Here is a 24369-nt window from a genome sequence, read left to right as displayed (position 1 = left end):
TATCTAATTCCCGACACATTCACCTTCTTTAAAATTCTGCCTAGGGTCTATGTCTCACATCCGTATATCTCAAAAATGACTACTATACCATCAAACATACCCATCTTCACAACAAGACAACAAAAGCCACATTCGTTCACACTAAGTCTCTAGCTGTCATGTGCAATGCACCATAAACATAGCTCCCTTTCCACTTTCCACATCCAGGCTCAACAAAACTTTCCATGGTTTACCCCAGATGCTTTACATACCCTGATTCAATCCACTGACAGCACATTGACCCCGGTATACCACATCGTTCCAATTCACTATTCTTTGCAGGCCTTTCACCCTCCTATATGTTCAGGCCGTAATTGCTAAAAATCTTTTTCACCCCATCCTTCCACCTCCAATTTGGCCTCCTGCTTCTCCTCGTTCCCTCCACCTTTGACACAAATATCCTCTTTGTCAATCTTTCCTCACTCATTTTCTCCATGTGACCAAACCATTTCAATACACCCTCTTCTGCTCTCTCAACCACACTCTTTATATATATATATATATAAAAAAAACTAGGCATCTAATATAACCTCTTAATATCAATAAAAAATAGTGTGCCTTTTATCTGCATATTATATGTGGGTAAAACTATTTGCTTCCATGCTTCTCTCATTATTTCATACTAAATCAAGCAATATAATTAAGAATGTCTTTAAAAGATAAACTGTTATAATGAATGTTAAACAGAGAAATATATAACTTGAAATTTTGCTAAATCAATCAATCCATTCACTAGGCTTATCTGTGGAAAGCATTTTTTGTTGTTGTTGCAGTTGAATCATATAAAAATGTCAAAACAAACATATCTAATTTCACTCACGAAACTGTATTGGTGACTCCACCCGTCTCACCACAAACATCACACTTGCTAAATTGCTGTGGATCACTTGGATCTGATCTTCTTCGATTAGCTGAACCAGGAGAATGTTGGGAATTTCCAGTAGAGGTGAAAGTATTTGAATGACTCTGAAAAAGAAACAGTATAAATCCTAAAGATGAGTACATGTTGTCCAGGAATTTTGGTTACTGACTTACTGGAGTTCTATTCATGCTATTGAAGGGCATGAACACTTATTCAAGTGAGGGTGAATTATCACAAATACAGCTACATTTTACATAATAAGTACATTTGCAAAAAATTGTTTCCTACTGTGGCAGATGCAAAAATTTATGGTCAACAGAAAATCTGGAAAAACTGACAATTCTTAAACAATGTTACAGTAACCTTCATATCAAAGGGCTGTGGAGCTCCATAGTCACTTGAAAAATGATCTAACACAATATTTGGAAAAGGGGACACTGTACAGTAACCAAGAAATTTTGCGTATAACAATCCTTAAAAGACCATGCTTGGGGTTTATCAAAAAATTCAAAAAATATTTCAATCTAATCAGTTCATAAGAAAATTAAAAAACCTAAAGACAATGGAAAAATCTGGTAGATTTGGCAAGCTGTGAAAGCTTGGTTTATCATGAGTTTGTTGACTTTTGTTAGCACATACATCTTTGTTTCTTCGCCAACAATACAAATGGTCTACTGATACATAAAAAACTTCTCTCAGTGTTTGCCATTCAATCATTATCACCATAATTTGCACCCAAGAGCCAATTGCTAACTAACTAAAACTGATGTTGAGTGTCACCAGGGTACCTACACAAACTGATAAAATATACCCTGTCAATTCAAATTACAATGGGAAATTGATGTGGACTGTACATCAGGGCTTTACCTTCCTTCACCCGTTACATTATATGAGTATCTAAGGCACTAGGATTTTTTTATAGGAGTAGATGTCTATGACATAAGGCATCTCTTGGCACAGACAAAATGTGCCTTTCAGTTTAAATAATGGTGAGAAAAAGCAACCTGTACAAGTATGGCACTTGTCCCCAAAGGGGTAAGACATTGTGCTTTATGGGTAACTATAGACAAGGATTTTTTCCTGGTGCTATTTGCTATTACTTTTGACAAAAGGTACCTTTACATATCAATAAAGTGTGCCTTTGAACTTATATAATGGCAGAAAATGGCAATCCATACAAGTAGAGCTAGGGGCCCCATACCATAAAAAAAATACAAGTGAGGTTAGAGTCCTTTAGGGACAATGAGAGATCACCCAAAAAATAGAAAAAATTATGTATTTGAAAGTTGAAAAAACTTTTCTCTTTGAGATGTTCCATCAGCACGAGATGCATTTCAAAGTTGAAAAGCCTTTTCTCTACGAGCATGAAATACATTCTTTGGAAATAAACCAAATAGGACCATGTCCAGCCTCATATCAAATGAAGCATAAGTCTCTGCTCACCCTTACCTAATAACTCATTGATATCTGTAGCCAGTGCCCATCTATCTGGGTCCACCCTCAGGCATAAAGCTATTGTCCCTTAACAGGGACCATTAGAATAAGAAAAGCCCCCCTAAAAAAATATAAATATTATCTGAAGAACATTTTCTAAAAAAATCTGAGAAAAGATATTTTGGTTCCATAAACTTCTGGCCACATATAGGATCTGTTTTAAACCTGAAAAAAAAATCACAAATTGAGAGTAACACATGGTTCTAGTTATGTAGATATCCACTGAGAGATCACTCTAAATGAGAGGACAACCAATTAGAAAGTGTCTCTATATTGAAAACTTAATGAAAAATCTGATCTGGGTAGGTCATCTACTTACTCAAAGCATACTCACTAGAGTAAAAAACTTAGTGAAAAAAAAGAGGGCCACTGAATGTTGCTAGGTAGCATATATAAGTTGTATGATAGTAATGAATATTCAAACAGATGGGGCCTCAGGCAGTAGCAATACCAGCCCCTATCATGACCATTCCCCCTCATATAGACCTACCTCTTTTTTCTATTCACAATACCAACATCTGTGGTCTCTAGTAGCCTCACCACATATCATGTATCTCTTCTAATATCTTACTTCTCTCCAAGACCCAATTGTCTAATGATGTTCTCACAAGCCATTTTTTCATGCCCAACTGTAATCTCCATTCACGATTCAAAGGTGGTGTCTGTGATTATTCCAATGACAAAACACCTGCTGCATACCTCAAAAATCTTGAGTACTCAAACTTTGATGTTATCCAGCTCTGTCTCTCAACTACCATAACTCTGTTTTGCCTGATGCTGTCCTAATTCTATAAATCTTATATCTCTTTAACAATCTAAAATCCTGCCATGAGCTGGTGGCATCTTTTCACCCACAAACCGAAATCCTCTACCAAGGGGATTCCAACATTCACCATAGGGAATGGCTGAATTCCACCCATATGGATGGTTGGGGGATTGAAGCCCCTCATGTTCTCTATACTCAATGATCTATAGCAAATCATCTCCCAACCTACCCATATTCTTAACTAGTGAGACTATTCTGAATCCTTTTTCATCTCTAATCCTTTGCACTCTTACTATGCAATCATGCCCCCAGTTGGTTCATCTGACCATATTCTCATATGTAGATCTATTTCATTGGCACTTCAACCTTCTACATGTAAATATTGGCACCTTAATAAAACTGACTGGAATAACTTACAATAATTCTTTTCTGACTTTCCTATAGTAAATTACTGTCTCTTGTGTGGTGACACTTCTGTCTCTGCCAAACATGTAGCAAAAGTTATCATTGCAGGAATTGACGCATTTATCCCTTCTTCCTCCAAGACGACCTCTTCCTCCAATCCATGGCTCAACTGTTCCTGTTCTGAGTCCATTCAGACAAGGGATCAGGCATATCAAGCTTGGAAGAACCCTCCTTCCTCCTCCATCAAAAATTCCTCACGAAAATTCCTCACAACTTTCCTCTCTCCTTCAGCAGATCTGTAATTTCACCTCTTGACTCAATGAATGTACTTGGTACTGCTTTAACATCCACTCTATCTCAGAAACCCCTCTTTACAAAAAACAGCCACATCTAACTGAAAAATTAGTGCTATTGAATGTTAAAATTTCTATTCTTCCAAAAAGTTGCTTTGTTTATACAAAGGATTCATCCGTCCTTGTACGAAGTACTGCTCTCACATGTAACATGGTTCTAGTTCTGCATCCTTCCTTACAAGAATGAGTTGAAATCCCAGGCTAACTTCAAAACTTCATCCACTTACCCTCTGCCGAAATGCTGGTTCACTTTCCCTTTTCTATAGGTATTACTATGGTTTTTGCTCCCAAAAGCTGACTGCTTGTGTGCTCCACCACTAGCTAGATTGCACAATACTCAATTCAAGGGTGGGCCATTTTGATGGCTGTTTCTTTCCCTACACCCAGAGGTTTTGGAACTTTCTACACATTTACATCTTCCCCACATTTTAAGAGACAGGTTTTTCACTTCCTCCAAAATTCATAAATACTTCCCTTTTGATGCTTCCCCACTCATTAACCTCTCTATATTTCAATTAGGTACAGCCCTTGATATGAACTTTTGTCTGTGACTGGTGCCTCCAAAAGAAAAAAAAAAGTACCAAACTCACTCCCTGTGCTGTACAAATCAGTAACTAATAGTTCAAAAACAAGCAAATATCACAAGCGTCTGTTGCATCAGATACTGAGAAGCACAGTACATCCACAGAGTGAACATCCATACCCTAACTCAGGATGCTCTAGGATATGAAAATAGCACAGGCCCAATATCTGCTTAATGAAGAATACACAAATCCTACACTCCTTCCAAGGGCATGACCAAATGATCTTCTAAAGATTGAAAATCCTTCAAAAGACTGGAAATCCATCCTAATTCGAAATGTTCATGCGATACCTCTAGAAAAGTTATCTTTTTCCCTGTGCCCTGGTATAGCCAGGCATTCATCTGCAAAAAGAACTTCCTGAGAAGCTGCTCAAGTTGATGTTGAGACATCTAGGCTGGGAAGTTAAGAGATCTTATACCCTTAACTACTCACTTATGTTTCCTTTCCAACCATGTGAATCTCAGTTTTTCAAGTTGTTTTATACGTGCAATTAATATTACAATTTCAAAGATATTTACAAAACAATGAAAAAATCTCTTCAGAAGTCAAACACATCCCCCCCCCCTTATTTTCATTCTGGTAATGTGTAGAAGTTTTGAAGATGTTTCAGTACAGTGTGATAAAAAGTGCAGGAATAAGCCTGAGAGTCAAGTAAGCTGCCACTATATTCTATCATCAATTTTACCTTCATTGAAAAAATGAATACTGATTACAATGTTTTATCTTATAAATTTCTTTCTTCTTATATTTAGCATGATCCACGGATAATCTTTTAATATCAACAAAATATGAAAATTTGACAATGAATCCTATTGGAGTACAACTAAAGTGACTTCCCATTCAATCACACACCACTTAATGTGACTGAGATAAGATTCAATACCTATCTAATCTGGGAATGCCAATTCTGGAAAAATAAGCTTATTATTTCCTTCCTTAAAAATATATTCCACTTCTTACAAGGATACCTGAAAAGAATGGCATACAGTGGAAAAGTGCAATGGGAAACCAAAATATTGTGGCAGTAGATGGTCATGTAAACACTGCAGAGAACATTTCAAATCAAATCTGAGACATATGAAAATAAACTCACGTTTGAAGATAATTTAAGAAAAACTCATAAAACTACAAAACCTCCATTCCTTGATGCAATTAATCAATATACAATATGCATATTTCACTACAGTAGGTATCTTACCGTTAAAGCTTGGCTGGTGGTGGAGACTGAAAAGTGTGAGGAAGTGGAATGACTAGGAGCTGATGTAGGCACCAATGAGGATGAGGGCGGAGCCATCGGCTGAGTTAACGTGTAGCCAGGTGGTAGAGGTGGGTATCCAGCTGGAGGAGTCATTGTTTGGTAATTTGGATGAACATAGGGTGTGGTAGTGGTATTGGTAGTTGTGGTGTTTGTAGTGGAAGCAGTGATGGCGATGGCAGTTGTGGCTGTGGTGCTGGTGGCAGAAATGGAGGTTGTTGAAACCTGAGTTGCTGCAGATGATGGATTTACTGCTGTGGGTAGAGTCACTGTGTTAGTTCCAATGCCGTTTTCATCCGTTGGACGTGGTGGAAGTGGCTTGATCTGTAAAATACAGATCAAGTTATTATGTATCTATTTATGTTCAATATAGTATATTTCACATACTGCCAACCTGGCTGCTCATACAGATTCTTTTCCATGTATTACTATCATTGTACAGTACATCTGTGTACATTCTCTCTGATCAACTTTCTTTATGCACATATATTCTCACAATAACTAATTTTCCAGGACATTATATAAACACAAACACATATTCACTATGTCCTTTTCATCAACAACCCTCATGCAAACATACCCCCTCAGTATATCCCTTCCAACAGCTAAACCCCCTATATATGAACTATATTGCTATATCCTTCATTCCCAATTTTTATTCTCACACTCCCTCACTACATTCTCCCCTATTCCCATTCTGTATTACTGGTGCAGCTAGATATGAAAGTGTTTTGGGAGCAGAGGAATGAATATGTCAGTATTCATACGATCAGGTATAAGTGCAGGGTGATTTAAATGCAAAAGTAAGTAATGTGGCATCTGAGGGTATAATTTGGAGGCATGGGGTATTCAGTGAAGTGAATGGAAATGCCGCCTCCACAAGACAGTGCTTAGACATCCCACAAGCTGCCCCTCTTACCACATTTACATCCAAAAGTCTCTCTCCCTTTACCCAAGATGGCATGGGCAACTAAAGCACTAATCAAGCCCATTTCAATATATGTCCTGATTCAGTCCACTGACAGCAAGTCAACCCCGGTATACCACATCATTGTTTCAATTCACTCTATTCCTTGCACGCCTCTCACCCTCCTGTATGCTCAGGCCCCCGATCACTCAAAATCTTTTTCACTCCATCCTTCCACCTCCAATTTGGTCTCTTACTTCTTGTTCCCTCCACCTTTGACACATATATCCTCTTTGTCAACCTTTCCGCACTCATTCTCTCCATATGTCCAAACCATTTCAACACACCCTCTTCTGCTCTCTCAACAACACTCTTTTTATTACCACAATCTCTCTTACCCTTTCATTATTTACCCGATCAAACCCCTCACATCACATACTGCCCTCAAACATTTCATTTCCAACACATCCACCCTGTTCCACACAACCCTATCTATAGCCCATGTCTCACAACCAAAATAATATTGTTAGGACTCATTCCTTCAAACATTCCCATTTTTGCCCTCCCAGATAATGTTCTCTCTTTCCACACATTCTTCAGCACTACCAGAACCTTCACCCCCTCACTCACCCTTTAAGTCATTTCTGCTTCCATGGTCCCATTCAGTGCCAAGTCCACTCCCAGATATCTAAAACTCTTCACTCCCTCCAGGTTTTCTCCATTCAAACTTACATCCCAACTAACTTGTCCCTCAACCCTGCTAAACCTAATAACCTTGTTCTTATTCACATTCACTCTCAACCTTCTCCTTTCACACTTTTCCAAACTCAGTCACCACCTTCTGCAGTTTCTCATTCCAATCAGCCACAAGTGCTATATCTTCAGCAAACAACAACTGACTCACTTCCTAAGCCCTCCTATCCTCCACAGACTGCATACTCACCTCCCTCTCCAAGACTTGAATTTACCTCCCTCATCACCCTATCCATAAACAAATTAAACAGCCATTTTCACATCACACACCCATCACAGACCAACCTTCACTTAGAAACATTCCTCTCTTCCTACTTGAACACATGCCTTACACCCTTCATAAAAACTTTTCACTGCTTCTAGCAGCTTACCTCCCACACCATATATTAAGACCTTCCACAAAGCATCTATATCAGCCATATCATGTGCCTTCTCTAGATCCATAAATGCCACATATGAATCCATCTGTTTTCCTAAATATTTCTCAAACATTCTTCAAAGCAAACACCTGACCCACACATCCTCTACCACTTTTGAAAACACATTACTCCTCCCTAATCTGATGTTCTCTTCATGTCTTCATCCTCTCAATCAATACCCTCCCATACAACTTACCAGGTATACTCAACAAACTTATACCTCTGTAGTTTGAACATTCACATTATTCCCCTTGCCTTTATACAATGACTGTACACAAGCATTCTGCCAATCCTCAGGTACCTCACCATGATATATACATACAATGAAAATCCTTACTAACCAATCAACAGCACAGGCATCTCCTTTCTAAATATATTCAACTACAATGCCATCCACTCTAGCCGTCTTGCCACACTGCATCTTACACAAGGCTTTCATCACCTCTTCTCTCTCCACCATACCACTCTTTCGACTCTCTCACTTCATATACCACCCCGACCTAAACACCCTACATCTGCCACTCTATCATCAAACACACTTAATAGTCCTTCAAAATACTCACTCCATCACCTCAATACTCCTCATGTAAACTGTACAACACATCCAATGCCAACAATTTCAACATTACTGCCTTGAATGTACATACCACTGTTACAGACCTGTTACCACATGGGTAGTCCTTAATAGACATATGTGAGTACTTGTTAATGAAAATCACTCAATTCTCACAAGACACCCCCACTATGGTGGGTGTTAAGTGTTTGGTGTACAGCATCTATGTAACAGATGGCATGTCCTAAGAGTCATGAGTCACTTTTATATAGATAACTTTTCATGTACTAGGTTTGTAGCTCCTTGAGCGTAATAAATTGTAAAAAACAAAAAAAATCCTCCTCACTTCATCACTACCTGTTATCACTTCCCCTTTTGCTTCCTTCATCAATGCTACCATTTGTTTTCTTGTCTTTCACAATTTATTTGCCTCTTCCCAAAACATCTTATTATCCCTACAGTTTACTGATACTCACTTACCCTAACTTTCATTTTGCCCTCTTTATCAACCCTTGCACCTTTCTCTTAACATCCTACCACTTTCTCTTTTACATCTCCCAATCATTAGCACTCCTTCCTTGTAAGTACCACGCAAACACCTCTCTTCTCTCTTTCATTAGCAACTTTACTTTATCATCCCACCACTCTCTACCCTTTCTATTCTGCCTACGTCCCACCTCTTGCATGCCACATACATCTCTTGCTCATTCCATCACTGCTTCTCCAAATACTTCCATTCCCCACCCATTTCCCTTGCTCCATTTACTCTCACCTTTTGCCATTCTGCACTCAATCTCCCCATGCATTGCTTCACACAAGTCTCCTTTCCATATATACATATTTTTTACATACTTGATTGCCATTTCCCGCATTAGTGAGGTAGTACCAGAAGCACAGAAAGAAAAGCCACATCCACTCACATTCATTCTCTTGCTGTCATGTGTAATGCACCAAAACCATGGCTCCCTCTCCACAACCAGGCACCACAGTGGAAAGTCACTTTTGGTGAGGCTGTAACACTGGGAACAGTATCATCACAAACTCCTCACTCCAATGGGGTCCACATTTCCCTGTTACTGGATATAGCACAGCCATGGGCTGCAGGAGCCTTTAGAAAGAGGTTATAAGTAATAAGAAGATACTTTCACAGAAATTGGTCCTGGAGTAACAATAGATAAATAGATAAAATTCAAATCAATATAAAAGTGCATGGAACTGAATGAATTCAATTGATATGGTATCTGGAGGGGGCAGTGTTGTCAATGAGATGAAGCAGGGCAAGCAAAGTGATCATGGTAAACCATGGAGTAGTCTGTGGGGCTTGCTGTGTATGATAAATCTTGGCTTGGTACACTGCAGATGACATCTAAAGAAATGAAATGTGCAAACAAAGTCACTGTTCATTTATATCCCATACCATTTCATTGAAGATGCAGAGGCAACTGGATATAAAACTGTACCATTTTCATCATCAATACCATCAACTTATACTTTTCACTGTCGCTAGCACAAGGACACAAATTCATACACATGCCATTCATAAAACAGTTACTTACCTTAATTCTCACTGGAGTGACCATCTCTGATGCCATTTCTCCCAAACTGTGTTTATCACGGTGATGGTGTTTCTTTCTCTTTCTAACACCATCAAGTTCCTTGTCTTTATCCTTCTTTTTCTTCTTACTACCATCACGATGTCTCTTTTCCTTACGTGGGGAAGTGGGATCATCTTCTGCACTGTGGAATGATTCAGAAGTGGGTGAGTGTAGAGAAGCAGCTGAAGGAAGAGATTCTACACTTGTATCTAAGTGAACATTGGGACCTATTCGTCGGCGAGAGTGAACTTCACAATTTTCAGATGCTAATGTAGGAGGATTACCAGAGCTTGAAACTGTATCAACATCGGTCTGCACTGATGGCTGAGACTGAGACTCTGTGAGATCAACACTGAGGTCTGCTTGGTTCCTACGGCTACGGAGAGGAGATGAAAGTTGCTGATGTGGAGTTTCACTAGTTTCACATGGCTGTCGTCGCTGATGAGATGGAGATGATGTAACCTGTGAAACAACTGATGAGGGGGTTAAGTCAGCTTGTGCTCGACGAGTCCTGCTTGGGGAAGTAGGCTCTAGAGTTTGCGTTGTAGATGTTGATGATATTGTCACTGCTGTTGTTGTTGTGCATAATGCCATGGATGTTGTCATGGAAGTTGTCACAGATACTGTTGTGGATGCAGAAAATGCATTTGTTAGTGGTGCCTCTGGAAGGATTTTCTTTCCTCGAGCAGAGCGAGTTTCAAGTGGTGTGACCTGAATGATTTCCTGTGCTGCACCTTCAACTGGTACCTTCTTCCCACGAGTATTAGTAGGAGACATCTTACTTACAGGACTAGACTCAACTGATTTATTTCCTGAAACTGGTTCTCCTGGGGAATTTTCCACTTCATCCAGCAATTTTTTCTTCTTTTTCGCATTAACTTTTTTACCATCACTACTCCTTCTCCTTTTTCCAGAAACACTGGCAGCATCCATGGATTCCTCTGGGCCTGCAGGCACTGATGCTACTCCAGGATGGTAAAGATGGGTTGGAGGCTTCTCAGCTTGAGGCTGAGTTGTAGTGGCCTGGGTATTGCTTGCTATATTACTACTGTGATGACTCTTGTCACCAGAATCAATGACCTGCAATTAAGCAGAAAAAATTTTAATTGCAAATACAAGTTCTAAAAACTTACTAGAAGAGTTCTAAACATGCATTATATTCAACAATACCTAATGCTGAAAATTCCATTTAACCGTACTAACATTACTTCAATTTTTGTCAACCTCATCATATACTCCCTGGCTTGTCCTAGCTTACTGTATGGAGAGGGAATTTTAAACTTGCTGCACCCCATCTCAACATTTCTGGACTTCAGGGTACTGACAATAAAGCTTGCAGGAAGTCTTCAAATAACTTTCATTACAGTTAAAAATACCAGTCTGTATTACCTTAGGTTCTGAAGCTATTGATGGAGAAAATTTTGCAGGTTCTTTAATATTTCTACGTAATCTGCGAGGTGCTGCTGTGTCTACTTCAGGTGCTTTATCAGAGTCTGAAGACTTACAGCAGTCTGAACACTGCCTGTAAAAGAAAAAAGTAAAAAAATGATGATGTAATATACATATCATTCCCTTAATTCAATTAAAAAACAGCTCAACTATTCTCTTACAGGCAGTGAAAATCCTCAATTTCAAAAACATAAACCTTGTAATCCATTATTCCATTACCCTTTGAACTGCTATTTATCTTGTTCCCAAACACAAATCCTACTCCTGAATATATAAACTTTCCACTAATTCAATGACATTCAGCATCGTTGATTTGTATCCTACCGAGAATTATTTCAACCTTTCAATGATATGAAAATTTCTCTTTAAAACTTTTACAATATATAACAGCAACACCTATAATTCTTTTACTATCTACTTTACATAAATTTCTCTTGATTCATCTTCATATATAATCCAAAAGACAATCACCTAAAGACAATCATCTCACACACTTAACCAATAAGGAGTCCAAACATGATTTCATGATTTTTTTCTTCATCTCCACCACTGACATACACAGGAACATCAAACAAAAGCAATCAACACTAACTCTTGGTAGCATGCCTTGGTGTAACCCACCCATATGAAAGCAGACTGCTCTAACTCTTCCAAGTACTGCACCACTGCTCTCACTTCTGTTATCTCCAAACTCTTTGAAATTCTGAATACACTTTCTCAAACATTTAGAATCTCATTTCCTTCTTTCCAATAACCAATGCAGCTCTCACTGAACAAGGTCCACTATTAATCTCTTCTAAGTAACTCACCTCTAGCCCTCCTCTCTCAGGGATTTTGGTGATCTTTCACCATGGTTCTCAACATCTCTAAAGCATCTGACAGGGTGTAGAATGTCTTTGCTTTCTAAACTTCCTTTGTTTGGCTTTCCTGCTTTCTCTATTCCCTAAGAAATAGTTTCATCTCTATGAAGCAGTAGATGTTGATGGAAGAACCACCTCCTATCCAATCAACAGTGTTATCCCTTTAAGTTTTGCCCTATCACCTGATGTTTTTCTCAACTTACTTTCCCTCCCCGCCTCAACCAAATACACCTTCCCTCTCTCTCTCACACTAAAAATATCTCCTCTAACAGTTCAGACCTATGCTGCTTCTCAAATTAAGAAAGCAGTAACCTGGTATAGACCAATACTGATAAAATGCCATTTCTACCTATAACTCTTTCTAAATGTCAATAATTCCCCTAAACTGAATTTGAAAACATCACAATCCAACTTTATAATGATATAACACTTTGGACATAAATATATCTTCCACATAAAACCTATATGGGAGAGTATTGATTGAGAGGGTGAAGGCATGTACAGAGCATCAGATTGGGGAAGAGCAGTGTGGTTTCAGAAGTGGTAGAGGATGTGTGGATCAGGTGTTTGCTTTGAAGAATGTATGTGAGAAATACTTAGAAAAGCAAATGGATTTGTATGTAGCATTTATGGATCTGGAGAAGGCATATGATAGAGTTGATAGAGATGCTCTGTGGAAGGTATTAAGAATATATGGTGTGGGAGGCAAGTTGTTAGAAGCAGTGAAAAGTTTTTATCGAGGATGCAAGGCATGTGTACGTGTAGGAAGAGAGGAAAGTGATTGGTTCTCAGTGAATGTAGGTTTGCGGCAGGGGTGTGTGATGTCTCCATGGTTGTTTAATTTGTTTATGGATGGGGTTGTTAGGGAGGTAAATGCAAGAGTCTTGGAAAGAGGGGCAAGTATGAAGTCTGTTGGGGATGAGAGAGCTTGGGAAGTGAGTCAGTTGTTGTTTGCTGATGATACAGCGCTGGTGGCGGATTCATGTGAGAAACTGCAGAAGCTGGTGACGGAGTTTGGTAAAGTGTGTGGAAGAAGAAAGTTAAGAGTAAATGTGAATAAGAGCAAGGTTATTAGGTACAGTAGGGTTGAGGGTCAAGTCAATTGGGAGGTGAGTTTGAATGGAGAAAAACTGGAGGAAGTGAAGTGTTTTAGATATCTGGGAGTGGATCTGTCAGCGGATGGAACCATGGAAGCGGAAGTGGATCATAGGGTATGGGAGGGGGCGAAAATTTTGGGAGCCTTGAAAAATGTGTGGAAGTCGAGAACATTATCCCGGAAAGCAAAAATGGGTATGTTTGAAGGAATAGTAGTTCCAACAATGTTGTATGGTTGCGAGGCGTGGGATATGGATAGAGTTGTGCGCAGGAGGATGGATGTGCTGGAAATGAGATGTTTGAGGACAATGTGTGGTGTGAGGTGGTTTGATCGAGTAAGTAACGTAAGGGTAAGAGAGATGTGTGGAAATAAAAAGAGCGTGGTTGAGAGAGCAGAAGAGGGTGTTTTGAAATGGTTTGGGCACATGGAGAGAATGAGTGAGGAAAGATTGACCAAGAGGATATATGTGTCGGAGGTGGAGGGAACGAGGAGAAGAGGGAGACCAAATTGGAGGTGGAAAGATGGAGTGAAAAGGATTTTGTGTGATCGGGGCCTGAACATGCAGGAGGGTGAAAGGAGGGCAAGGAATAGAGTGAATTGGAGCGATGTGGTATACAGGGGTTGACGTGCTGTCAGTGGATTGAATCAAGGCATGTGAAGCGTCCGGGGTAAACCATGGAAAGCTGTGTAGGTATGTATATTTGCGTGTGTGGACGTGTGTATGTACATGTGTATGGGGGGGGGTTGGGCCATTTCTTTCGTCTGTTTCCTTGCGCTACCTCGCAGACGCGGGAGACAGCGACAAAGTATAAAAAAAAAAAAAAAAAAAAAAAAACCTAGAAACCTTACATAATCACAAAATTTTTCTTGTGACCAGTTATTTCACATGTACAGGGGCTTCATTTGTTTCAGTATGGGATACTGCTCATAAATCAAGTAAGTTCTCTCCCCACCTCTCTATGAGCCTGAATGAAATTGGAAGACTTTCATTTCATTAATATTTCAAGCATCACCTCTTTCCAACTATCTCTTTCTGGTTCCTGTGATCTTGCTGCTGTTATCTTCCTTTTCATGCATGCAGGATAGTGCCATGAACAGGGGAAAAATTACTTCATTTGCTGACCTTTGATCTCTAACTGTTATGTATAATGAATCAAAACCTATTCTCAATCAGCCCCAACAGACCTTTCTGTTTTTTAATTTTTTTCTTACCACTTGTTATGCTCTGGTTCAGCTGAGTTACAGCATGTTGCCCCCGTATACTATGATGCTCCAATACCCTCTATCCCACACACATCTCACACCCTCCTGCATGTCCATGCTTCAGTCAAGCAAAGCATCTCTCACTCCATCCTTACATTTCATCCTCAGTCTCCTCCTTCTCCTTGTTACCTCCACTTATGACACATATCTTCTTAGTCAGCCTCTCCTTATGCATTCTCTCCAATGTCTAAACTAGTATGGCATGTCCTCTTTAGCATTCACAACCATACTCTTCTTAAAACTACACCTATCTCTTACAGCTCAGTGTTTTGGGAAGAGCTGAATGAGTGTGTCAACAGTTTTGATGCAAGGGATTGAGTATTAGTGATAGGTTATTTGAATGTGAGAGACAGTAATGCAGCAGGGTATCACTGGAGGGCACGAGGTACCCAGTGATGTGAATGAAAATACAAAAACAGTTTGTGAATTATGTGCAAGTTGGGAATGCCTATCATAAAGAAAGATTACATAAAAATAAGTAGGAGAGTGAGGTGTGAAGATGGTAATCAGGCATTATTGGATTATATAAGACTTGTAGGTATGCATTAGAGAGATTCTTGGATGTGAATAAGCTGAGAGGGGCTGCTCGTGGGATGTCTGATCATAACTTGGTAGAAACGAGGGTGAAGATTTGTAGAGGTTTTAGTTAAAGAGGAAATGATAAGGGTGGGAAGAGAGTGGTGAAAATGAGTAAGCTTAGAAAAGAAGCTTTGTGAAGAGATACAAGGAGTGACTGGGAGTAAACTGGCAAAAGATGGGAGTAAATAAAGTTAGGGAGAAGACAAGCATTGGGAGATATCTACGAAAGTAGTGCTTACATTTGTGAAAGACACATGTGACATGAGGAAGGTGGGAGATAGGCATATTCAAATGGGTAGTGAGTAGTGGGATGAAGAATTCATGTTCCTTGTCAAAGAGTAAAGATAAGTATGGGCATTACATGCATGGAAGGAATGAAAGTGGCTGGGAAATATATAAAAAAAGCAGCATGGACTCAAAAGGAAGGTTCAGTCATGGAAAAAAGAAAAAGAGAGATGAGGTGAACTATTATTTATATCTGATGTCCATTCCCTTCAAGAAATCCTGACATGGGTAAAAGATAGCAACAAAAATTGAGAGTAGGAGCCAAGAATCTCTTCTCAACTAGTTTTGACGGTATCTTTAGAATAACAAAACATCCTGACAGATATGTAAATTTATGTCCAAAACTGGTGAATCATGGAACTGGATGCTGAGAAGAGTCATTGCCTGATTGGTCCAAAGATCATGCTTGCCTGCTGCAAACTAGACAATCACAGAGCCCCATTTCTACCACTACTTTCACTTATATGATAGAGCAAACTTGGGTAATTTGGTATACAGGGGGTGACTTGATCTCAATGGGGAGAACCATGGTTTATGAAGCAGCTATGAGAAACCACAGAACAGTCTGTGGGGTCCTGGTTGTGGATAGGAGGCTCTGGTTTTGGTGTATTATACGTGATATCTAGAGAATGGATGCGAACAAATTAAGTCTTTTTCTCCGCCCCTGGCACTATCTCACTGCCACTGAAAACAGCAAGCAAACAAATAAAAATGTCTGTGTATGTAAACAAATAACCCACACAAGTAATTATATAAACACCAACATATAAAAATTATGAAATACGAAAAAGATGCTTATCCATATCACCAGGTGACTGCAGCAGAATATAAGTGTGTATTATGTGATTTGAAGGAATCGTTAGCTCTGAATGAGTGTGAGATAGTGGGCTGATAACAACAAACTGGTGGTGGTTGCTGTTTGTCAACCAAAATGGGTAAGTGAAAAAAAGTTTCCTCACTAATATCTTCAAAAATTGTCACATAAACATCACAATCCCCTGCAAAATAAGCTTCAGTGCAACAAAATCCAAAGTTCTATGTCCTTCAGAGAAACTTATGAAGGGATTTCAGTGATTTTTAAGGAAGTTAGTTACTAGATAAGTTAATACTTAAAGTAAACTCAGTTTCTAATCAGAAAAAGACCAGTGGCAGTCAGCTGAAGAGGATGTGGCAACTGTTTGATGATATGATTTCTTATTCTACATGGTATATGCTACCAATCAGCCAAATAATTCAGGTATACCTATAGTTTACTGTCATGTATACATATGGGAAGAGTTTAACACTGCTCTTCATTCATCATCTGCCTAACCATACTTTTAACTTAAAGATAATTTTATACCATAATGTGTATACAAGACATGAGCATGTAAAACCCTGACCTGTTTAGCCAAAACATGGACATAGAATGAGTCACAGAGGTCAAGAATCCAAGCTTTGGAAATTAGTTATTTGAGGCCAGCATATGGTATGACTAAATGAAATGAAGAAAGATATGAGGGGATGTATGAGAGATTTGGTACGATTGAGAATGCAAAAGGAATGAATTGTAGATCGATAGAGTGGGTGAAACACAATACTTTGTGCAGGTTTGAGCTTGTTGAAAGAATGCGAAATGGGAGTTTACAAGTAGAGCTTAAGAAAGCATAATCAAAGAGGTTCATAGTGAGAGAAATACAACCTCTGACATGAGGGAACAGAGTGGAAGAGTACTGGATGGAGAGAAATCATGGAACAATGCATGGAATGATGTATGCAAGGAAGGCATGTATGGACGGGGAAGGGTGGAGACTCTCGCCTTGGCCAACCCATTGAAGGAAGTTCCCGGAGGGAATGGGCAGTATACAGAATGTGTATATAACACATTAGAATGTAAAACCATGTTGTATATATCAGGCAAGACAATACATAAAAAGCAACAGCCTACCATCCCATCTGCTTGGTCTTCTTAGGCATGCGTGTCAGAGGTGGATCTAGACATGACAGATGATAATAATGTCCACATGTATCACATTCAATCAATAAATGTTGTTCTTTTGTCATTTGACAGATGCGACATCTATTCAGTGGCAGGGTACTTGATACTGTCTCTGAAAAGAGAAAAATTAACTTACATGTAAATCAGCTTATACAAATATAATTCACATATTTTTCACATGTGTGTGGGGGTGAGTTGGGCCATTTCTTTCATCTGTTTCCTTGCGCTACCTCTCAGGCGTGGGAGACAGCGACAAAGCAAAATAAGTAAATAAATAAATATATTTTTCACATGTTTGGTAAACAAATACTATGTCAATTTTATAATCAATTCATGAAATTTAGAAATAATATATAGACCAGAAATGATCAACTACTGTAATAAGTTTAATCTTGATATCTACACATGTAACAAAAGAAAGAGTGAAATCTCCTAGGTAAAAATTCGTAATTCTTAAACGGGTAGGTAGTAGTTGGTAGGCAGCCAATGACCAGGGAGGTATGTTACCAGTACTTCCCGCTTGGGTATTGGGAGGGTTAGAGATGGCTGTATAGTGAGCTTGCACTTTAGTGGTTGTCAAGCTGCACTCTTCTGACCCAGGCAGCTGCCTTTTCTTTCTGCCTTACCCACACGAAAACTATTGGCATTCTGTCCAAATACATACAATCTCTCCTTGTCATGAATTACACTTGACAACACAGCATACACAGTTCATTCTTTGTAACTCTAGATTTTCCTGAGGTGAGCACTATACACTAGCCCTGCCTTTCGGCAAAATGGTAGGAGCAATATATTGAAGCAGTAGATAGGAATATTTAGGAAGGAGCATTGGGTAGACACATTAAGTAGAAGTAGTAGGTATGAACATTAGGCAAGAGCATTAGGAGTAGACAGTAGGAACATTATGTTGGAGCCTCACCAAACATTGTTAGACTTGCCCTTTGCCAATGGCCTATTAAGGGTGAGGTACTAAAGGCTAAGAAGCGGCACTGGAGTTCATAAGCTATAGAGACTCTCCTGCCATGGTCACCCCTTTGAGGGAGTTCCAGGAGGGAACATGTGTTACAGATATAGAGAGATAGATAAACTCGAATGGCCTTCAAGCTCTCCCTGATAGAGCTTAAATTTCAAATGCTGTGAATGTATTCACACAGATTCTTCTAACAAAGAATTTCCCAATTTCATCATGTTGTTTTAAAAACAACCTAGGCTAATATAATACTTGCAAAATGTTTCATCTTTTATAATACACTAAACAGAATGATTCCTCCACTGTGGCATGATATTTGAGGTATGCATAGAAAGCAGCCCTGTCCACTTTGGCTGTCAACCACTGCCTCCTGTGAGCTACAAACAACAGCATTATTCAAAATAAAATGGAAGGGTTTTCAAGTCACAGCTCTTCAGTAAAAATAATGACTGCTAGAATAATATAATTCTAGCAGGAACTGAAAAGCTGTTCTAATAACAACACCATCAAACACTAAAATGAAAAGAAGGTAAATACATGCATCCATCAGGCCTCCTTGTTAAAGATCCGATGCTGGTCTCTCCACATAAAAGCGATTATCTACTTTAAACAGGGTCTGGAAAATACATTCTAAAAATACAAAGCTGGCATTGCCAGATTCCACCTGAATGTGGTTATGCAAAGAAAGAAGTCACCTTTGGTGAGGCTGTATTATCATCAGCAGACAAAAAGGTGTCCAATTTTGTTAAAGAACTCATTTCATCTCTACACCCCTTTTCCCTAGTTTTACTTTCATCTCTCTTATCACTCCATCCATATGTATGTTAAAAAGCCAAGGTGACATACGCATCAATGAAGGAAGCAGATGGAGATATGGCAGCAAGCAAGCAAAGAAGAGATGAAGAACTATCATGAGTATTTTGAAGACTGCTGAAAAAGTTAAATGAGAGGGTGGCATATGTGGAGGTATATGAAGAGAGTCACTGCAAGAACTTAGTGAAAAGATAAGAGGTGATGAATGCATTGAGAAAGATCAAGTGTGGGAAAGTAGCTGGAGTGGACAGGATTGCAGGTGAATCTCTCATCAAAGGGGAAAATGATACTGATTGGCTAGTTTGGATTTTCAATGTACTAATGTATCACCCAAGGCAAGGTGCCCGAGACTTGATGGAATGCCTATTTAGTGCCATTGTTTAAAGGGGAACAAGAGTGAATGCTAAGATTACAGGGGCATAAGGTGGTTGAGTATCCCTTGTAAGCTGTACAGGAGAATGCTAATTGAGAGGGTGGTGGGATGCACAGAGCATCAGACTGGGGAGGGACAATGTGGCTTCCAGAGTGGTAGAGGGAGTTTGGATCAGGTATCTGCTTTGAAGAATCTGTATGATAAATACTTAGAGAAAGAAAATGTGAAGGTGGGTCTACATCAAGGGCGTGTGGTGTCACCAAGCCTATTTAATCCATTTATGGATGGGGTGACATGGTAAATGCAAGGATCTTTGGGAGGGATGGCTCTAAATTCTGTTGGGGTGGTGGGCCTAAGAGGCGAGTCAGTTGCTGTTCGATGATGACATTTCTTTTGTGGCATGCTCAATGAATAAATTGCAATAGTTGGTGCCTGAGTTTGGGAGTGTAAGAAAGGAGAAAGCTGAAAACTATAAAGTTTAGCAAAGGTGAGAGCCAGGTTCGTTGGAGTATGAGTTGAGGGTAGAAAACCTGTAGGAAGTGGAGCATTTTAAATAGCATGAAGTAGACATGGCAGCAGATGGACTCATGGGAAATGATGCAAACCATAGGGAGGATGAAGGGGTCAAGATCCTGAGTGCACTGAAGAGAGTGTGTGGAAAGAGGGGTCGTGAGGATTAAGATGAGCATGTCTCAGGTTATAGTAGTCCTAACTGTGTTATATGGAAAGGAGGTGTAGACCCTATATTAAAAAAGGTTGGGAAAATTGGATGTGTTGAAAAGGAAGTGTCTGACGACAATATAGGGTGTGAGAAGGGTTGACCTATTAACAAATGGTAGGTTACAGGATACAAGATAGGTATGAGTATTAGAAGAATATGGCTGAAAGAGATGAAGATGGTGTAATGAAATAATTTGGACATAGAGAGAGGATGAGTGAGGAGGGGCTGACTAAGAGGGTATACATTTCAGAATTGGAGGAAACAAGGAGACAGGAGAGACAAAGGATGAGATGGAAGGATGGAGTGAAAAAAGCTTGCATGATCAGGACATGAATATGCAAGAGTGTGTGAAATGTGCATGAGACAGAGTGAATTAGAGGAATATGGTAAGCTGGAAATGATGTGTTGTCAGCAGGTTGAACCAAGGCATATGAAGAGGTCAGAGGAAACCACCCAGAGGTTTTTAAGGATAGCTGTGAATATGGGGCACCTGCTTTTGGTGCAGTATGCATGAGAGCTTGAAAGAGAATCTAAGCAAATAAGGCTGATTTTCATCTGATCCTGGGGCTATCTTGTTATTTGGGGAACAGTGAACAGGCATAAAATAAATATATGAAAATTACTATCAATATCACCTGCTAAATACAATGAACTGAAATGCACTACATAAAAAATAATGATTTCTGGTCACAAGTCCAGGACTCACCTCCTGTGTGTGGTACCTGCTCTGTTATGATCATTTTGGCTGCTGCCTTAGTCTTAATAGGCCCCTGCAAAGTGCCCTTAGGTAGTGGCCTAGTAGGTAGTGGAGGGCTTGGAGGGTTATGAAGGGCAGCTACAACAGGTGGGAGAGGGAGAGGTCTCCCAGCTAAACCTTTGAGAAGATCATGAAGTTCCAGAGCCTTGTTGAGAAGTATATCATTCTCAGATTTAATGCTTTCACACTCAGCCTCCATATGCTTGCATCTGTGAAGATAAGCTGCTTTAAAACGACGACAGAAAAATTTAAGACTGATACTGAAGATAATAAAGTTACAGTTACTATATCTTGATATGAAGATGTTAACCTTCCTAAAAATAAGTGTAATCTGACCTAAAGCTTTACAGAAAAAAACCAACACATATTACTTCTCAAAGGCATGTCATGATTGTGTGATCACACATAAGAAATGAAAGCACTTAACAAATACATTCTGTTTTTAGGACCTAAGTACTCCTACCTGACTGTGGAAGCATCAGATAAAAATTAAGACATATCTGTACACATCCACTCTCTAGCTGTCATGAATAATGTACTTCAAAGAAAACATCATCTTTAGCCATGTCCAACATACTATCCACGAGTAACCTTGCCTGTTTCATATACCATGGTTCAGACCACTGGTAGCATACCATCCCCCACATACCACACTGATCCATTTCATTTTATTCCATTTAGGCCACTCACTCTCTTTATGTTCAGGCCCTGATACCCTAAAGCATTGTTCAATCCATGCTTCCATCTCCAACTCCCTTTTGGTCTTCCCTTCCCCCTTCCTCCCTTAACTTTTGATACTGAGATCCTCTCAGTCAGTCTTTCTTCATCCACCCTCTCCATATGTTTCAACCATCTCCACACATCTTGATCAGTACTCTCAGTTAGACTATGCTTACTACTATATTTCTCCCTTATGCTTATCCCTTACATGATCAACCTATCTCACAACACAACATCAGATATTTCATTTCTATGTTCACTTTCTTTTATTTTTCTTTTTTTTTGTATCCAGAGCATAGAAGTAAAGGATGGCCTAATATGATCATCATCTAGCCGGAAATAAACTGCAGAAGTTGGTGAATGAGTTTGGAAAAGTGTGTGAATAGAAGCAAGATTATTAGGTTCAGCAGGGTTGAGGGACAAGTTAATTGGGATGTAAGTTTGAGTGGAGAAAAACTGAAGAAAGTAAAGTGTCTTAGATATCTAGGAGAGGACTTAGCAACGAATGGAACCACGGAAGTAGAAGTGAGCCACAGGTTGGGGGAGGGGGCGAAGGTTCTGGGAGCGATGAAGAATGTGTGGAAGGAGAGAGCGTTATCTCAGAGAGCAAAAATCGGTATGTTTGAGGGAATAGTAGTTCCAACAATATCACATGGTTGCGAGGTTTGGGCTATAGATAGGGTTGTACAGAGGAGGGTGGATATGTTGGAAATGAAATGTTTGAGGACAACATGTGGTGTGAGGAGGATTGATCGAGTAAGTAATGAAAGGGTAAGACAGATGTGTGGAAAGAAAAGAGTGTGGTTGAGAGAGCAGAAGAGGAGGTGTTGAAATGGTTTGAAGATATGGAGAGAATGAGTGAGGAAAGATTGACAAAGATGATATATATAAGTCAGAGGTGGAGGGAACAAGGAGAAGCAGGAGACCAAACTGGAGGTGGAGGGATGGAGTGAAAAAGATTTTGAGTGATTGGGGCCTGAACATACAGGAGAGTGAGAGGCATGCAAGGAAAAAAGTGAATAGGAATGATGTGGTATACTGGGGTCGACGTGCTGTCAATGGACTGAACCAGGGCATGTGAAATGTCTGAGGTAAACCATGGAAAAGTCTGTGGGGCCTGGATCGGGAGCTGTGGTTTTGGTGCATTACACATGACAGCTAGAGACAGTGGGAACGAATGTGGCCTTTTTTGTCTGAAGCAGGGGTAGCAATGCTGTTACCTGTGGGGCAAGGTGGCACCAGGAATGGATGAAGGCAATAAAGTATATGTACAGATGTGTATACATTGATAAAGTATATGTAAATGTATGTACATAAGCATATGTGGTCATATATGTATTTATGGTGCATGTATATACATGTGTTGGGCCATTCTATCATCATTTCGTTGCACTACCTCGCTAAAACAGGAGACAGCGACAAAGTATAATAAATATATAGGGGATAGGGGAGAAAGAATACTTCCCATGTATTCCCTGTGTGTCGTAGACGGTGACTAAAGGGGGAGGGAGAGTGGGGCTGGAAATCCTCCCCTCTCTTTTTTAATCTTCCAAAAGAAGGAACAGAGAAGGGGTTCAAAGGAGGATATTCCCTCAAAGGCTTAGTCCTCTGTTCTTAATGCTACCTCGCTAATGCGGGAAATGGCAAACGGTATAAAAAAAATACACACACACATATATATATGTGCATACGAGTGGATGGGCAGTTCTTTTTCTGTTTCCTGGCGCTACCTCGCTGATGCGAGAAATGGTGATTAACATAATACAAAAATTACAGGAAATAAACTTAAGGATTCTGTGTGTGAGAAGGATGAGAGTAGACATTGCCCTTTACCCGTTGCCAGAATTCCACATCAGGAGAATGGTTAACAGAAAAACTGTCTGCTGGCAAATATAAGAATAGCTTTCATGTATATGGATAAAGAATATTCAGAAAGTTATTCATACCCTACATAAGGCCAAAACTACAATATGCTTCTCAGGTTTGCTTGCAACACCTAAAGAAGCACCAAGAGCTCATATAGAAAATGCAGAGGAGGGCTACAAAAGATCGTATCAGAACTATTACAGCTAAACTACAGGGAAAGGCTAGAGACTTTAAACTTATCCATCTTGCAACTTGTCACAACCTTTAAGTTTTTAAATGAGAATGACATAGTAGATTGTGGACAGTTCTTTGAGAGATGTAGGGATAGAGCAACCAGGGGACACTACCTAAAATTAAATAAACAACTTGTAAATAAGGATGTAAAGAAATACTTTTATGGTATAAGCATGGTGGATGAACAGAACAGATTCACCAAGGCCATAGTTAATACAACCGGTCACATGACAGAAGAAAGTGCTCAAGAGATGGGGACCCACAGATGTAAAACTCTTTCCCCATACAATACAAATACATAAAAAATGGGTAACTGCACACACCATAAAACATTGTAAGGACTACTATACCTTCACACACACCCACCTTTGCCATAACACACTCTTTAATTCACCTAAGACATATTGCCTTCTCCAAACC

The 24369-nt window shown here is 39.5% G+C and overlaps 2 protein-coding genes across 4 annotated transcripts in view; one reads left to right on the top strand and one right to left on the bottom strand.

Annotated features, from left to right (window-relative positions):
* LOC139752883 (EEF1A lysine methyltransferase 2-like) overlaps positions 1-10921 on the top strand; it is a 102035-nt gene extending 91114 nt beyond the window's left edge. Inside the window, exon 7 of the transcript XR_011713609.1 lies at positions 10900-10921. The gene's annotated coding sequence lies outside the window, so the exon portion shown is untranslated. The remainder of the gene's footprint in view (positions 1-10899) is intronic.
* Positions 1-24369, bottom strand: part of LOC139752881 (uncharacterized) — a 96742-nt gene that overhangs the window by 22959 nt on the left and 49414 nt on the right. For all 3 annotated transcript variants that reach the window (XM_071668894.1, XM_071668895.1, XM_071668896.1), the window contains 6 exons: positions 21079-21338; positions 17445-17607; positions 11375-11507; positions 9947-11065; positions 5702-6082; positions 860-1005 (listed from right to left, as the gene is read on the bottom strand). In XM_071668894.1, coding sequence (XP_071524995.1) covers positions 860-1005; positions 5702-6082; positions 9947-11065; positions 11375-11507; positions 17445-17607; positions 21079-21338 — 2202 coding nt within the window. The remainder of the gene's footprint in view (positions 1-859; positions 1006-5701; positions 6083-9946; positions 11066-11374; positions 11508-17444; positions 17608-21078; positions 21339-24369) is intronic.

Source organism: Panulirus ornatus, chromosome 13 (assembly GCF_036320965.1).
Source record: "Panulirus ornatus isolate Po-2019 chromosome 13, ASM3632096v1, whole genome shotgun sequence".
Lineage (NCBI taxonomy): Eukaryota > Metazoa > Arthropoda > Malacostraca > Decapoda > Palinuridae > Panulirus > Panulirus ornatus.
Note: the sequence above shows the minus strand (reverse complement) of the source record. Positions and strands in the feature narration are given on the sequence as shown.